Consider the following 17,012-nt stretch of genomic DNA (forward strand, 5'->3'; position numbering starts at 1 on the left):
AGGGCACTGTTGCTCAGTTATCCCTAAACAAAATCAATAATGACATTTTTCAATTAGAGAGGGTGGTTTTAATGCTCTGTAATATTCATCTGTTGATTTGAAAGCTTCACAGAGCATCTCTATCTATTTTATGTGAGTGAGGGTTTCTCAAACACACTTTCTTATGTGAGCCATTTTGGTTTTACTGAGGCTGCAAGCTTCAGTAAAACAATGCTTTGGAAACGTTTAAAAATCGTCCGTCCACGTCTTGAACGCACCTACACACACATAAAGCTGTCTTCCTGAACTCCCCCAGTGGTAATGGGGAGGCTTTGCTAAATTTACCCCCCAGTATTACGTGTGGAAGTGTGGAAACAACTCCTCAGAGGCTGTGAGTCGTTTCCTCCACCACGCTATAATTAGCTGGGTTTGTTGCCCTTAATTGCAGACACAATAGGATGTGTTGTCATGCATCCACTCAGAACAGCAGCTTTAAGTTGAAGGCATGCAGACACAGGAGTACGCCAGGTTAGAACAATGTGACATAATCCACAACCAAAAGGCATCAACATTAACATAGAAAAGATCAATTTTACTGTTTTATTTAACATTCACAATCAAGCTGTAGAAGACTGAGGTTACACAGCATCTCTCCACTGGAAGTGTGACTATCATGTATGATTATGACACATGGAAACGTGGGAAAGAAAAGTTTTTTTGTTTTTCTCCTAAACTCTCAAAGCAGGTTTTTAAAATGTGCCGTTCACTTTGTTTGTTGTCATAGTGGCTCACGCTGGCCTTGGCAGGGCTATTGTAAGCAGCTGAATACAGCAAAGAAAATACCCAAGGTTGGAAGGACATTGTTCCTATAGGACACACAGACACACACGCACAGAGTGACCAAGGCTGAGAAAGTATTGTTTTCTTTGCATAAGACCCAGAGAAAGGAAATGAGAGCTGTACGATACAAAGAAACCGACAAACACGCTCATGGATTATCATGTTTAGGCTGACAAACGCAGGACACTTTCCACGTCAGGCACAAGATGAAAGTGAAAAAGCAACACAAACCTTAATCTGTGAGTATTTTATTTTATAAAACTAGTTACATTTATTGCAGGTTTAGTAATACACTTTCAATAAAATACTGTAAGTTATATGCATAAAGTAACTGTACAAGTGTGACTGCAGAAACGTCGCTCTGATTCATCTGTGAGAACTGCCTCCTTAGCGGACATTTAGTGTGCCAACAAAATTCAAAAAAGAGAGGGAATGAAAAGAAAAAGAGAGAAAACATTTGCTGGTTCAATTATCTAAAAATTCCAGAATCCATTTCCTGCAATAGAGGAAGTGGGTGGATTGTGCCACAGGAAGTGGGCGTGTCCTCGCGTCTCGGCTCCCCAGACCTTTCGCTCGCTGTGTAAACATGATAGCATTCCTCCGGTTGTCCAAAGAGAGCTGCGCTGACAAACTTATCATACAACCTTCATTTTTCCTAGATGACTTATTAAGGTCTCCCTTGTGAAAATATCTCAGCGGTGACCCGAGCTGCTCTACTGCAAGTGCTGTCATTGTTCCTAAAAGTGTGAAACCTGTGGGAGGTGAACAAATGCCGGACAGTGAAAAGACTCGGGGTTAAACATGTGGGGTCAGACGGGTGGCGTGCTATAGCGGATCTCCACGTTGAATTTGTCAGGGGTCTTGGGCAGCGGAGGCTTCTTCAGCATGTTGTGCTTCATGATCACCTCCTCGTTAGCGTAGATGGGGGTGTCCGTGTCGTCAGAGTGGTACCCTGACTGGTATCCGCTCGTCTGATTGGACGACTCCGAGGCCAGAGACTCTTTACTCTTGCAGCGCAGCAGCTGGCTGCAGAGAGAAAACAGAATTAGAATTAAAACAAGTCAAGAAATGGAGTTGTTATGTGCGTAATAGAGAGCAAAATGGAATGTGGGTTATATGCTGACGCGCAGTCGTCACCTGAAGTTGGGCGTAGTCGACAGCTGTCGATTCAAACCCTTCACTTCCTCTGGTGAGAAGCCCATACCGCTGTCTGTGTGACCCTCCTGTAGAAGTGGCAAAAACTGAAGTGAACACTGATGGTTGGTGCCACAGAGAGAAACACTGGGACTGATTCATTTTCTTTAGTCTGTGGAGAATAGGGCCAGTATGACGTGTTCTTATATTAACCGATTTATCATTTTGTGTCCCTCACAACTTCCTCAAGCTAGAACTTTTGTTTGTCAGACTGTCCAAAACCCAAAGAAAAGTCAGAATTGTTGCTTGAAATGTGACTGGAACTATTAATCAATTCTCACATTTTCTGCCGATGAACTGTTTCAGCTGTATTGCAAAACTGGAATTAGTGTTTCATTGATAAACTGATTCTCAAAATATTTGGTGATTGGTTTCTGTGATCGATTAATCCGTTTCAGCCAGTGTTGTTCATCCTCACATCTGGGAACATGTGTTTTGTGACTGTGCAGACGCTCACCATGACGCTGCTGTGCGCCACAGGGATGTCCTCGAACGTCTTCACGCTGAGGGGCCGACTGCACCTCTCGCTCTGCTGGGACGCTCTGCACAGAGGAGACAAGGGATTGAACCACATTCACCTCTGAGGATTTCAGCTTTTAAAAGTGACAGCGCAGAGTGAGATCGTCACGCTGACCCAAGAGACGGCGGTTTGTCATAGTGGAGCTGAGCTTCTAGGATTTCCCCGCTTTGGGGTCTGCTGTAGGGGTTCCTGGGGTCAGGGGTCACTGGAGATCCTTCTGCCTCGCTGCCTGCTGTCAGGGGGATGTAGTCCTTCCCATCCTGGAGACAAAGAGAACTTGAATGATATCAGGTCAAATCCACGCTGCATCAATTAATTCAACACAACTGAGCAGAGATATGAACTTACATTAAAGAGCTTTTTTTTAAAATGATCAATTAGTGAAAGTAAAGTAATAATTATTTAATAATGATAATAGTAAACATGGCCTACATTCAAAATTTTACTTCACTAAAGGTACAAAAGTATTACCATCAAAATATACTTAAAGTTCCAGATATATATATATATATATATATACACACACACACACACACATATATATATATACATATACATATATATATATATACATACACACACACACACACACACACACACACACACACACACACACACACACACATATATACATATATATATATACACACACACACACACACATATATACATATCTACATATATATACATACATACATATATATATATATATATACATATATAGAGAGAGAGAGAGAGAGAGAGAGAGAGAGAGAGAGAGAGAGAGAGAGAGTATATATATATACTGCTGGGTAGTTTAATTTTATTGATATAATCATATAATTTATCTGTTGATTATATTTTGTATTATTGATCTGAATCTGGAAAGTAACTAATAATGATAACTAAAAGTAATTGTAGTGGAGTAGAAGTATGAAGTAGAGGAAATCTAAAAACCAAACTACCTGATAAAATGGACTTGGAAAGTACCGGTCACTTTAATATTTACTATGGTATTAAATGTATTCCAGTCATCACTTGTCCTGCGCTGCAATCAGCTTTTTCCTGATGTAATTTGCTTGCGTCATCCATTTTTTTGACTTCATCTTCAGGTAATTACTTCCTAAATTTCCCGGCATGACTTGGCAATGCTCAGCGAATGGGTGTGAACTTGTCGCAATCAGCTGTGTGTGATTTGGGTATGCAGATAACACTGACAGCCATAACAAAAGCAAAATGAGGGCAGAGATTGAGAGATACTGGCAGGGAACTAGTTTATCTGCCTCCTGTGTGATTGATTTCCCTGTCGAATGTTGTTTTCTGTTGTTAAAGAGCTGAGATTAAAAGAACTAATCTCTGAAGTTATTCATGGATGCAGAAGACATTCGTGTTGATCCAAACAGACCTGTTGAGCGCTGGCCTGCAGCAGGTTGCCCAGATGTTCAACCAGCTCTGCAAATGTTGGCCTGTCTGTGGGACGATCCAGCCAGCAGTCCAACATGGTCTGGTATCTATGAACAAACATAAATTCACAGTAAGACACTGGAGCTATTTACAATTCTGTGATAAGCTTGAATTTCCCCCTTACATCTCAGTGGTGGCGTATTCTGGGGGTCTCATCCTGGTGCCCTCCTTAAGCCTCCTGCAGAAAGACTCGTCAATGCAAACACCCGGATAGGGAGAAGCCCCTGCAGGAGATATGAAAGAAGGAAGTGATATTGGAGGCATGCAGTGGTGATTATTTGTCTGGCGTTATGTGCACAAGTGGTTAGCAGGCTCACCCAGAGAAAAGATCTCCCAGAGAAGGACCCCAAACGACCAAACATCGCTTTGTGTGGTGTACACCCGATCGAAGATGGTCTCAGGAGCCATCCACTTCAGAGGGAGGCGTGCCTGTAGCAAGACGGTGTAAATTTCATTGCCTTACAGACCTTTCAAGCGTGCGGTTGATCATCTAAGCGTCAGTTTGACGGACTCACATCTCCCTTGCGGACATAGTCGGGGTCTTTGTAGACGTCTCTAGCGAGGCCAAAGTCGCAGATCTTCACCACATTGTTCTCTGAAAGCAGGATGTTTCTGGCTGCCAGATCTCTGTGGATACACTGCGGAGCAAACAGAAATAGATGCGCATTCACGCACAAAGAGTAATTGTTACCTCCATTGTTGGATGTCTACATGCAGCCACACAGATTTTTAAATAACTGTAGTTTCACCTTGCGGGAGGACAGAAACTCCATGCCTTTGGCCACCTGGAAGCTGTAGCTTATCAGGTCCTCCATGGTCAGATGGTCATCGTCTGAGCTCTCTGTGGTCACATGAAGCGTTTTTACAATCACAAATGTGAGCTCTGAACATTAGAGGAAGCAGAGAACTGGTGTATGAGTGAAAACTGTATTGTGAGTGGTCTTCATCACCTTCCTGGGAGTCCATGCTGCTGCCTGAAGCCTTGTCTCCAGCGCTGGAGCAGACAGCCGTTCCTGTGCAGATGTCCAGTTGGGCGATCTTCCCCAAACCCAGATCTCCTTCGGTTACATCCTCCTCTGCAGACGCCCACCTCTGGCTATCCACCCGCTTCCTCTGTTGACCAGGCATCAGCGAAGGAAGGAAGTTGGAGTAATTACGACATTTCACTCAGGTTGCAGGTTTTGTTTGTATGGGCCATAACATCGGCCATGTTAGCTGAAATCTGTGCGACGCAACTGGAGTGCATTACTGTGTAATGACCTGCGGTCAATGACATGACTGTGTGCAGCGGTCAAACCACATCAGAGGGTCGGCTGCAGTTTGTTGGCTGCATGAGGGTCACACATCATTTACCTTGTATGGACTGTACTCTCCGCGCTTGCTCTTCAGGTAGCTGGAGAGGTTTCCATGTTTACAGTATTCCACAATCACCATGAGTGGGCCTGCAGAGCAGAGGAGCAAAGAGGATCAAAGTGAGAGGGATCAAAGTGCTCATAACTTTACATTACAGGACCACAGAGGACATCTAGAGGCCGATTTAATGAGAGGTGCGAGGCATATTAGAGAGAAAGGAAAAGAAATACCAGCCACCTCAAACAAAACACAGATAATTTAATGTTTGAAGTGTAATTAGGTCAAAGAATGCTCGTTAAGTTCCATCACCAGCTCTCATAAAGAGGAAAATTACTCAGGAAAACAAAAGGGGACAAAGTAAATGACAGCTCGCCTCCAGGCTTCGTGCAGGCTCCCAGCAGGTTGACGACATTCAGATGATGACCGATGTGAATGAGGATTTTCAGCTCTGACATCAAGGCGCGGTACTCGCTGGATGTCGCTCCCTCTGTAGCACAGAGAGATCAGTTTAACTGTGTGTGTGTTTGAAGGTTATGTGTCCCGCCTGTGTGCATGTGCGTGGGTGGAGAAAAAAAAGGACAAAATACGAACCCTTCAGCATCTTGACTGCCACGGTGGTGCATGTGGTTGCTTTCTCGATGCCAAAGGCGGCTGCTTCGACCACCTGACCAAACGCTCCTCGTCCCAGTGGGTCACCTTTAAAGCACAACGTCTGTCATGAAGGCACACTTGCATGTGCTTGATGGCAGTGGCAGTCTGTCCAACACTTGTGTCCTGACTGAAATATCTAAAGAACTGTTCATTCATGATCAACAGAGGAGGAATCCCACTGACTTCGGTGCCACTACGAGGCTAACACTTATGGTTTTGGTGGTCAACAGCTATTGGATGGATTGCCCAATTTTCCCGCTGCCACCATGACCTTCAGCTGTGCTTTGTGTTTACTGCTAATTAGCATTAGCAAATATTAGCATTTTAACACACTAGACAGTGAACATGGTCAGCATTACACCTGATAAACATTAGCATATTAGAATCATCATTGTAAACACGTTAGCTGACATTAGCATTTAGCTCAAAACACCACTGTGTTCAGCTACAGAAGAATTACACTTTTCAACACAGCAAGACCGAGAGCTCAGAGCTAGGCCGTACTTTTAGGGACAGTGGTGATTGCGCTCAATGCTAACACCAGTATACTAAGATGCTCATAATGACAATGCTAACATGCTGGGACCCTGCTGATCTGGGACCCTTAGCAGGGATTCAGTTCTTTGCTCAAGGACTCTGGATTGAATCATAGCCGTGTCTCACCTAGCTTCAGTCTGTCCCGAGGGAACTCCCATTTGTTAGCATCATACGTGAGCCTTTCACACTGCTCGTCCATGGGCATGTCCTCTGAGTCCAGGATCATGGACAGGTAGCCCGTCTTCAGATCCCCACCATTTGGCTGAAACAGTGTAAAAGAGAATATGTGTGAATCACTGATCACTGTTTGTCTCAGTTCTTCTCTTTTACTACAGTTAAACTGCGCAGTAGGTTTGCAGTGACTCTGGTGCCCCTCCACTGAAAGGGGCCCGGTCTGTGCCACCGGTCTACGTGACTTATGGGAGCAGAGAGTGGCCTTGTTGTTCCTGGATACAAAGGACAGCGGCCACCAAGAGCCAGACCAGTCACTTCTAATCAGTCATACACCCCCGCAGTGTGTGTGCTTGTGCATGTGTGTGTTTTAGCTTTAAACCTGTTTCTTTCTTTTTTTTAATTCATTGTCGGCTCCCCTGTGTGTAACTGGAGGGAAAATCCGAGGAAGGAAAAGTGTGGCATAGAGAGGATGAGGATGAGGAAGTTCTTACTCGCTTTCTTCCGCGGATGACAAAGACGATCAGCAACCAGAAAAACATGGCGATGACCACTGACCCAATAGGAACAATCAGTTCCACATTAGTCTTTTCCTCTGCGCCTAGAATAAACACAACAACATGAGTCGCAGGAGTATTCACAAACAACCTTATAATAAGATGTATCGAATAACAGATCATGCAAGCAATTTGACAAATCTGGAGCCCGAAACGTGGGACAGTCTTAGGAATGTTGTTTATAATTTTGGTGGCCTGCCTTGGCAGCATTGCATGAAGTTCAGACAGGTTTGTTATTGTCTTTGGCATGTCCACATGTGTATATGTGTGTCTGTGTTTGGGTTGGAGGAAGGAGACTGCTGGAATCTGGGCTGTAAGCAAACTGATATTTTATCTAGTCATAACAAATGGTCAAGACTCCGCACGAACAACTAGTGCCAAAGACAACTTGGAAAAGGCCTATCAGAGCCATAGTGTGTGTAACTACAAGCTGTAATGGACCGTCTCTCTCCGCTACAATTCAGCTGAGGGGCTGTGCGAAAATGAATAGGGGATCAGAAAAGGGAGGGCTGTGCATGTTTTCTTTTCAACGAAGGGAGTGGAGTCGAAATTTCTGGATCATTTTAGGGCGTATTTTAACTTTTTCTCATCAATCTTTCCTTATGAAATGTATCACAAAATAGCTCTAATTTTGAAGAAACATGGCAGCCATGTGACTCAGGCATGATGTAAGTGATTTGGCATCTCATCTCATCAGGTTATAGTATATAATATAGCATTCAGACACCGCAGTAACTTTCAGAAAGTCTTCTCCCTCAGTGTTGCTCTGAAAACTCACTCATACACAGAGATTTTCTTGTTAGCGGTTCTCTCCTCTACCCTCCCTCGTTAGCAGGGCTGGCGCCTCGGCTGAGACCCACCGTAACTGGGTCTGCATTCTGCTGGCGAGGACCAGGTCACGTAGACCCTGGTTCTAGTTAGCGCATTTGTTTGTTTGTCAGTGTGTCTCTGTGATCAGGACAGAAAAGGGTGAACGGCGGAGCAGAGGCTGGAGCTGGGGCAGGGCTGGCCTCTCCCTTTGTCCTGCAGTCTCCTCATTGTTTTGGATTTAGAAACTCCCAGGAGGATGTGTGCTAACTGGGCCAACTTCCTGTCATGAGGGAGCAAAGTTATTCTTACTCTACGTCTTTGATATCAAAATGTCGTATGTGTGATGTGAATTGGTGAAACCTTGAGGACAGATATAACTACAGGGGCTTTGTGAGAATCGTGGGTCCTGCCAAGAGGTCAAGGCTAAACTCTGAACTATGAATAATATATTCTTTACTATCAGCCATGGATTGATGACTGAACAGGGGTGGAGACCCACGGGGAGAGCAGGCCCCTGTGCCAGATCCTTTTTTCAAATCCACACTAATCCAGTAAATGATTAGAGAGATGCAAAACTACAACAAAGAGACACGAAATGACTGCAAAGAGGCAATGTCACTTCAAAGGACACAAAATAAAATGACTGCAAGGGGACAAAAGATGTAGAAACATGTACAAAAAACATAGAACAAGAGCCATGAGAAGCAAAAAGACAAAAAAGAGAGACAAAACAATCACAAAGACGTGCAAAACAACTACAAGGGGACACAAAACGAAACACAAACAACTACAAAGAGACACAAAATGTCTACAAAGAGACAGAACAAGTACAATGAGACACAAAAAAGCTACAACTTAAAGTCTGGGGGTCTTGCTCCGATGCAGAAGGGGTGGGGGGCCTTTTATATTTCTGTGCCCAGGGGCCAGAACAGAAAACACGACATCGCACTCTTTCAGTTTAGCAGTTACTGACCTTCAGTCGTCAGAAAGGCCTGTGACGTGTCGCAGCCGCGGCTGTTACAGGCGGTGCAGGTGTAGCGGCCGCTGTCCTCCTTCTTCACACGCTGAATTGTCAGAATATGGTTGTGCTGGCTCAGAAGCACACCTGTAAACGAACCACGTTGAGGGTTTTTAATTGCATTTAACATTTAATTGCCATTTATCAGTTTTCACTGAGAAGCCGCGCGCGCCTCACCTGAGCCCTCCACCACAGTGTGGTTGTTTTTGGTCCACACCACCGTTGGTTTTGGCATCCCAGCGGCATCGCAGTGCAGCGTGATCGTTGCGCTCACGTTAGCTTTTTGATCCGTTAAGTTATTGAGTATCCTTGCAGCCTCGAGACCTAAAATCAGAATCAAATGATGCTCATTTCAAAAACACTAAAAAAGACAAAATCTCAGTCAAATTCCTCACTCTTAATACTTGCAGAGTAATATAATCCTCATATTATTGTGTTTTTGAAAATTCTTCATTTTCCTAATATTAATGCATTCTGCCTGGTCTAAACAATGACGTGCTTCTTAAACCATGCACTGCACAAACCTGTGAGATTTATCCCACTGATGTTGAAATTATGCTTTTCCACTGTGAATGCTCATGAACAGCAAAGTAAGGGAACTGTACGTGTTTCTCACTTTTGAGAGAAAGGCGGCGTAGCAGGCAGGTTCTCTCCTGCGTCTTGATGTTTTCCACCTGACAGGCATACAGACCCTCATCCTGGCGGGACGCGTTGGGCAGCGGCAGCTCCAGGGTCACGTTGGTGCCCTGCAGGCTGGACCGCACCCCGTGCGACAGGGGCCTCCGCTGCAGCGTCAGGGAGCGACAGGGCTGCACCGACACCGTCTGCTCCGACTCCGAGATGTTGGCCACACGGAACCAGGCGAGGTTGCCGTAGATCAGCCTGTCTGCCTTACAGCGCAGAACCACATGGTCCTCCTCTAAGGGCTCATTGGATGGAGACACGCTCACCTCAAGGCCACCTACAAGACACAGTTGGACACATGGACAAGACGTAGAGGAACTTGTTAGGATCTGCACACCTGTCTGTCCCCAGTGCTTTCCTTTTCTTTTCCTTCCTGTTATCTGTCTGTTCCCTTGTCTGTCTCGGTCTGGGCGTGGTCTCCTCCACTCTCTGCTGTCTCTTACCTAATCACCTGCACACCTGCTGCACATCAGGCTCATCAGGCCAGCAGTATAAAAGTCTGGCTTTCTTGCTCTCTGGTTGCCAGTTTGTCCTGATTCCTCCTGCTTCAAGCATGTTTTCTATTGGAGTATCATTAACAGTTGAATCTAGCCTAATTCTCCAGCACTCCGCTTATGTTGGATCTTGTTTTGCTTTTTGGCTTTTGGACTTCCCTTCGTGCTTTCTTTCTTTCAGTGGCTGCCAGGCACGTCCATTGTCCCGCTCTGCCTCTAACCCCAGATGCGTTTTCCTGTTCGGCTCACCAAGAGTTGGCCTTTAGTTAAAAAGACTTGTTAAATAAATACCCTCATTCCGTCTACCGGTCTGCATGCTTGTGCTCAGTAATTTTGCAAAACGTACGCTCGACAGTGCTGAGATGTTATCAGGATCACAGAAAGAGTGTGCATGAGACAGGAATGAAGACTTACGCGTCACGTGGAAGAAGATGATGCGCGAGTCCTCTCCCACTTTGTTGGCAGCCATGCATCTGTAGAGCGCATGGGTCTCAGCTTTCTGAATCTTCAAAGAGCTCATGATTTTCTGTTAATGATTGCACATTAAACACAGTCAAAATGCAGCATCCACTGTTTGATCCTCGTGGTGGTGGACTGCAGGGATAATGGGATGTAATAAAGAGGAATATTTACCGTTTGGGCGTGATCGGTGTCAGTCATGATTCGTTCTACAGGGTGGTAACCAGTGCTGTTACTGATGTCTCTCCAGCCTGAACACTTCGCCAGATGTGCTTCAGACTTAACCAGCCCAGACCTGTTGGGCAAAAAGAGATAGAAATATGCTTTTTTAAGACTTTCCTCGCAGAGACGCTGAAGCACCGTTCACTCATGCCGGTATGGCAGAAGCTGCTCATTCACTCATTCACCAGCCAAACACATGTTGACACTTAGAAATGGAGAACTATTACGGTCATGATTTGTTTTTCATATGTTCCTTTTTCTTTTTCTGTTTTTGCTGTGTTATGCAATTCTCTTTTTTTAAAAACCATCAGTCCAAATTAAGAAACACAGGAAATCTTTGTTGAGTTTTTTTTTCTCAAATAAAATCGCGTGATAACGAGGGAAAGAAAGCGCACGAGAGGAGGCGCAGCTTCAGCAGGAAAAAGCGCTCTGTCTGACAGAGAGCACGACGGGAACAACAGGAAACATAGTTCAGGCCTGAGGAAGAGCTGTGATGTGCAGGCAGAAGATAAGGAACCTGCTGATGGTCTGCACACACGCCTCCTCCTTTCTATCAACACTTGCAGAAGCACTGCATACCTGAGGCTGACGTGCCCGTTCGTGTCAGTAACAGCTGATCCAGAGAGGCACACAGCTTGCAGTAAAAATCTTTGATTGTACAAAAATTAGTAAACACATTCCCAGAGAATAATTGCCATTCGTCTAAAAATGGACACTGTGAATCACATCCTCTCATCTGCATCAGGTCAGAGTGCTTTCTCATTGTCTCTTCTCTTGTTTTTGTCAACATCACGAAAGCAGCTATTTCTCTCCTGAGTCAACAACCTGTTGACAATGAGTGACTGAGAACACCGTGTGCAGACACAAGAGGAAGTTCGCTCTCCTTCTCTCAAACATGCTGAAGAAAGGGGACGTACTGGAAGGCCTCTGGACAGTCCTCTTTGGACATCCACTGCCACTCGATTTGTGCAGGGGTGGGGAATCCGCGAGCGGTGCACCTCAGGGTGGGGCTGCTGCCGTACGGGTACACGTCAGTGTCCACCGCCACCTCCTTCTCAATAATATGAGGAGGCACTGCAGAAGAAGACATCGAGATTCATCAATGCGGTCTCTTGAGCAACAAGACAAGCACAGAAGAGGAAGAACGGAGAATACATGCCATTGACCAGCAGCTGGAAGGAGCGTCTCTGTTCCTCTCTGGTGATCTTATTGCTCAGGACAATTGTGTAATTCCCTGCATCCATTTCCGTGACTCCACGGATGATGAGGGCATCGCTTTTCTGTTTAATCCTGTAATCGTCCTTCAGTGTCAGGCCATTTTTCAGCCTGGGCAGACAGCGGAGAGAAAAGTTACAAAAGTAATCTGTAACAGTAAGTAACTGTGTGTTAAAAGGTCAAAGGAGAGTTAATTCTGTCTTCAGTACATGGACTTTAACTTTTTAGCCTCTTTAGCCAAAGCTACATACTGTACGTAATTTCCCCAGTGCGGGATCAATAAAGTTGTATCTTATCTTATCTTATCTTATCTTATCTTATCTTATCTTATCTTATCTTATCTTATCTTACAATGCATTTAGCTGATAGGCAAACGGCTGCACGTTATCTTCTGCTGTGAACATACCACTTAAAGTTGGGCTCCGGGTAGGCTGAGTACTTGACAGGGATCAGTGTGGGAGACTGACCTCCCACGTTTACCTCCCAAACCTTCGTCCACGGCTCTTTCATATCGATGAAAGGCTTTTCTGGAAACACAAGGAAAAAAAACATTATAAATTCAAGATAAAACTGAAAATGAAAGCTTTATTGCCAAAGTGCTGAGAGGAGTGTTGATATCCGGCTGATCAACTTCAATCATTGTGAATATGGCTGTCAAACCTCACATGAGCAAACACATACAGCTTGAACTTTAATGATTCAGTGGGTGCTACAGAGCCCCGAAACAGACAAAAAGTTTGTAAAATGTCTGCAGACAAGTCACAAAAGACTGAACACTTTGATAACTAATGTTTTTCATTCTATAATTAAATGGAGTGTAACACAAAATCTATATTTTCTTTTACCTCCACTCAGTCGGTAAAAGTAAAATATATTTTAGCCATCAATTTATCTTTCTCTGCGTCCACCTGCTCTTTTCAGCTACGTAGCTAGCTACCATGCTAGCTTGCTGCTGACTGAACACTGGACCAATCACTGCTCGGGACATGCATTGGACACGCCCACCTCATTATCATATAAGCATTGTGTGTGGAAAGCAGGAAAACAGGTAGATGATTAAACTGTGCCAAGACCAAAATTGAGCAAAAAGGAGTTGAAAATAAAATGAGCTGAGAGAACACAAGACATCCTGAATGTTTCCAGTTTTTAACCAACATGGTTTTAGAAACATGCCATGTTTTCAGTGTACCTACCATACACTTTAAGATATGCGGAGGCACTTTTCTCCATCAGCCCGCTGGATGCAGTGCAGGTGTATTCTCCGGTGTGATCGACCGTCACGTTCTCCACGATGAGCGTGTTGGACAGTTCCAGAGTGTTCCACAGCTTCCTCTTGTGGGGTGTTGCGTGGGTCGGCCTCGAACCATTCACGGAGGTCTGACACAGGACGTCAGAAAGCGCAAAAACAGACAGTTTAAAACACAGTGGTTTTTTCTTTCAGCAACAAAAACACATCAGGTCACCTTTGCACTTTGACCTAGTGCAGAGATAAACCAAAGGATTCCTGAAAGCAGGAAGTGAGGAACAGGAGCGAGGACGAACAGGAAGTGAGATGCAGCATGTTTGATATCTCAGTGTGAGACGGGCTGATTGAAGGCTGCCACGAGTTCATTGAAAGTATGCACGCTTGTTAACCATCACAGAGGAAGAGCGGGAAAGCCTCGGCACTGACCAGGGCCTGACCAGAGTGCGTCCAGTTGAATTCGATGCCCACGTTGAGCTCGGTGGTGGCGGTGCAGCTGAGCATCAGCCGCTCCCCCACAGACAGCCTCACTTGCGTGGGGGTCAGGCTGAGCTCATGGATCTTGTATCCTGCGGAAAAGGGAGGGAAGACCCGGGAGTCAGTTGACGGCCCATTGTTCTCCCGAGTCTGCAGACTCTCTCTATCTGCACCTACTGTCCCTGCTGTCCCCCACTTTCACTCACTATCAGTCTCTCTTTGTCTTTCTCACACGCACACATGCAAAATCCTGCATTTAGACACAGTTTGTCTACTACGCTTCTACAAGTTTGACTCATACAGCTTTTAATGTGTAGTGTGAATCTTTTATCTTACCCACAACAGCAACAATGTAGAGCGGGGACTTAAATGTCTCATTTCCGACGCGAGTCTGGCAGGACACGACCCCGGCATAGCTGATCAGGTAACTGGGAATGGTGAAACCCGTCCTGGCGTCCCACAGAGAGTCCTTCCCATCGGGGTGAAGCTCCTTATTTGGATACTTCTGACAAACAGAGAAATTTATTGATTTTGAACACAGAATTTGAAAAAGAAAAAAAGAACATCAACACCAGGACGTTGCACTCATGAGCACCCTTATCTGACTGCGTAAATACAATAGCATTACTTTTTAAAACACCACATTAAGAGCTGGGTAAACTGATAGGGACCTGTCAGTGAGAGGAGCTGCTGAGAATGCATTTCTCTGCAGCTTGAAACCACATTACACAGAAATGTGTGTAATTTCCTCTGATGAGGAGTTTAGTCATCAGAAGGAGTAAAAGTTGAAAACAGCTGTACGTCTGTGTGATCTGTGGCTCTGGAGAAGCTTCCCAAAGTCTGACAAAATGTAAGATGTCATGTTTATGCAGCTTGACCTGCAGGAGGGACAAAAATCTGAATGTCTTTCGCTTTGATTCTGACCGTTCTTCTTTAAAACTTTATGGAAATGAAAACACATCGTGACCTTTTAAAATTAGATGTGGTATTTTGTCCTTCTTCCTCTGGAAGTTAACAACAACAGAAACAAATGAGTTGCAGAGGACAGAAACAACTCGTCCTTACAGTGTGGAGCGTGACGTTGAGGTTCTCCACCGAGCCTCGGCATGGTATCACCACCCGCTCTCCTTCACGGATGAACACCACCTCGTATTCTTTCTCAGACGGCACAAATGGCACCTTGTAATCTAACACCAGATCAAATACGCCGACATCAGATCACATTTAGAAAGCTGATTAAAAATTTCAACAAATCAATCAATTTCCTGAAGCAGGTTTGGCATGAAGGTCTTCTGTATGTGACAATAAAACAGAGAAAAATAAGGTCAGGGTGAGATGTACCGTGGACAAACACATAAGCCGCTGCTGCCGTCTTGCCGTCTTCGACTTTCAGGTCTTTGTAGGAGCACTGGTACTGTCCAGTCTCATTGACAGTAGCGTTGGTTATCTGCAGCGTTGTGCAGAAGAATCCTGATCCACTGCAGTCACTGGTGGAGAAGCGGGTGCTCGTAGGAGGGGTCGTCCACCTCAGGTGCTGCCGACCCCTGCCGGATCCACACAGTTATAAAGGTTGCATTTGAACATTGTTGTTTGCAGGGGTAAACTGATGGATTGAATTCAGGCAGGTATGTTTTTACATACCTGCATGTTAGCTCCAGGTTGTCAGATTTGTTCATCCTGTGGACGCCATAGATGTTCAGCGTTGGTGGGTCAGGCATAAAGCGCAGTTCAATGGCTGCAGGAATAAACAACACACGTCGGTCAGATTAACAGCAAACACAATCAGCAGCGATGACATCACTAAGAAATAGCAGCTCCAAGGAGGAGTCAGAGGTCACTTCACCGTTGTTTCCAAAAGCACACACAGGGTGGTACTTAAACTGTTTCAGTGGAAATTAAACCAGGTCAAATGCACAAGGTAGAAACTGAAAGTACAATACAGAAAAAAAAACTGTTTTCTAACTGGCTCTCTGGCTACTCAGGGGCCATTTTTTTTCCACTGCTGCAGCAAATGGCGGAGCTGTGTCAAAACAGGAAGAAGGGGAAGATGGGCCGGGTCAGGCTCAATAGTCCAGCACAGTGTGGCCTAGGTGGGGTTCCTGTTTCTGAGGATACACGCAGTCCACCACCTCCCTGTGAGGCCCTAAAGCACAAACTGAACTGTGTGGAAAAAACCACCTCAGGCTGGCCGAGTAGCCATTGTACAGATCTGACCCGTGCGTTGACATGACAGTGCTTGCTCTTAATTAAAACTGGGATTCAGGCTGGTTGAAACGTATTCTTCATTGTCAAATCGGAACATATTTCCCTCCTTTCTCAGCACATCTCTTTGAGTTTGCATGAGAGCACAAATTTGCTGACACACATCACAAAACTTTATCATAAACAAATTTATCCAAAAACCACAGAAGTACTCAGTGAGTTCAGCAGGTCTGCCCTCATATATCAGATTGACAGAGAAATTAAAAAAAACAATCTGGTAGCAATTATCACACAATCCTCCTCCTTAGTTTGTTATTTAACTGAAGTCACAAGTTAAGCAAGAAGATGACTTTTTCAGGAATTATCTTACCAGCCACACAAGTGATTTCCAGAATAATCCCAAACAGCGGAATGAGGGAAACTGCCGGAGCCATCATCCGACAGAAGACATGGACAGAGTCCTCATGAACCTCAAAAATAAGCAAAAAGAAGAAGAAAAGTCCAGCACAGTAACAGTAATCCTACTGGCCCAGTGCTAATCCATTGTCTTCTGATGCTTTACATTCCACTCCAGAGGGAAGTCAGCGAACGTCCTGAGAAGCAGCAGCAGTGGACGGAGATCAGCAGTGTAAAGTGCGGCTGTGTGTGTCCCCATTGAGCTGAAGCTGAGGATGGAGAGACGCGCTTCAGCCGAGCAGCCTGCAGGGGAGGAGCGTCTCTCTGCTGCTGCTGCTGCTGGAACTAAAGACTACCACATGAGACGGACTGGTCGTAGGACGGACAGACGCTGAACTTTGATCAGACTTCTTTGGTTTGAAGGTTCAATAGAGGCATAGAGTTTTGAAGATGCTTGTTTACACATTAAACCTGACACCACCTTTGACTACGTGGTTATTATTACACCTATAAATGCCTAAAAAACAATTATGAGTAGTTTAAGCAG

General features: G+C 45.0%; 1 protein-coding gene across 2 annotated transcripts; it reads right to left on the minus strand.

The window, feature by feature from the left end:
• Positions 1 to 1,053: 1,053 nt before the first annotated feature.
• kdr (kinase insert domain receptor (a type III receptor tyrosine kinase)) lies at positions 1,054 to 16,812 on the minus strand. Of its 2 annotated transcripts, none has more exons than XM_070961021.1 (30): positions 16,440 to 16,812; positions 15,509 to 15,602; positions 15,209 to 15,411; positions 14,933 to 15,054; positions 14,204 to 14,372; positions 13,820 to 13,959; positions 13,341 to 13,524; positions 12,554 to 12,674; positions 12,092 to 12,258; positions 11,850 to 12,006; positions 10,885 to 11,005; positions 10,666 to 10,777; positions 9,690 to 10,034; positions 9,251 to 9,397; positions 9,029 to 9,160; positions 7,183 to 7,289; positions 6,644 to 6,779; positions 5,921 to 6,025; positions 5,703 to 5,816; positions 5,330 to 5,418; positions 4,927 to 5,089; positions 4,726 to 4,817; positions 4,492 to 4,614; positions 4,294 to 4,405; positions 4,101 to 4,200; positions 3,918 to 4,023; positions 2,648 to 2,793; positions 2,471 to 2,555; positions 1,957 to 2,042; positions 1,054 to 1,845 (listed from the first exon to the last, which is right to left on the minus strand). In XM_070961021.1, the coding sequence occupies exons 1-30, from the start codon at positions 16,504 to 16,506 to the stop codon at positions 1,629 to 1,631; spliced, it is 4,062 nt and encodes a 1,353-aa protein (XP_070817122.1). In that variant the 5' UTR covers positions 16,507 to 16,812; the 3' UTR covers positions 1,054 to 1,628. The 2 variants fall into 2 exon arrangements, with proteins under 2 accessions (XP_070817122.1, XP_070817123.1); XM_070961022.1 differs by having other exon boundaries at positions 14,204 to 14,369; positions 16,440 to 16,606.
• Between the last annotated feature and the right edge of the window lie 200 nt (positions 16,813 to 17,012).

The sequence above is a fragment of the Chaetodon trifascialis genome, chromosome 4 (genome assembly GCF_039877785.1).
Source record: "Chaetodon trifascialis isolate fChaTrf1 chromosome 4, fChaTrf1.hap1, whole genome shotgun sequence".
NCBI lineage: Eukaryota > Metazoa > Chordata > Actinopteri > Chaetodontiformes > Chaetodontidae > Chaetodon > Chaetodon trifascialis.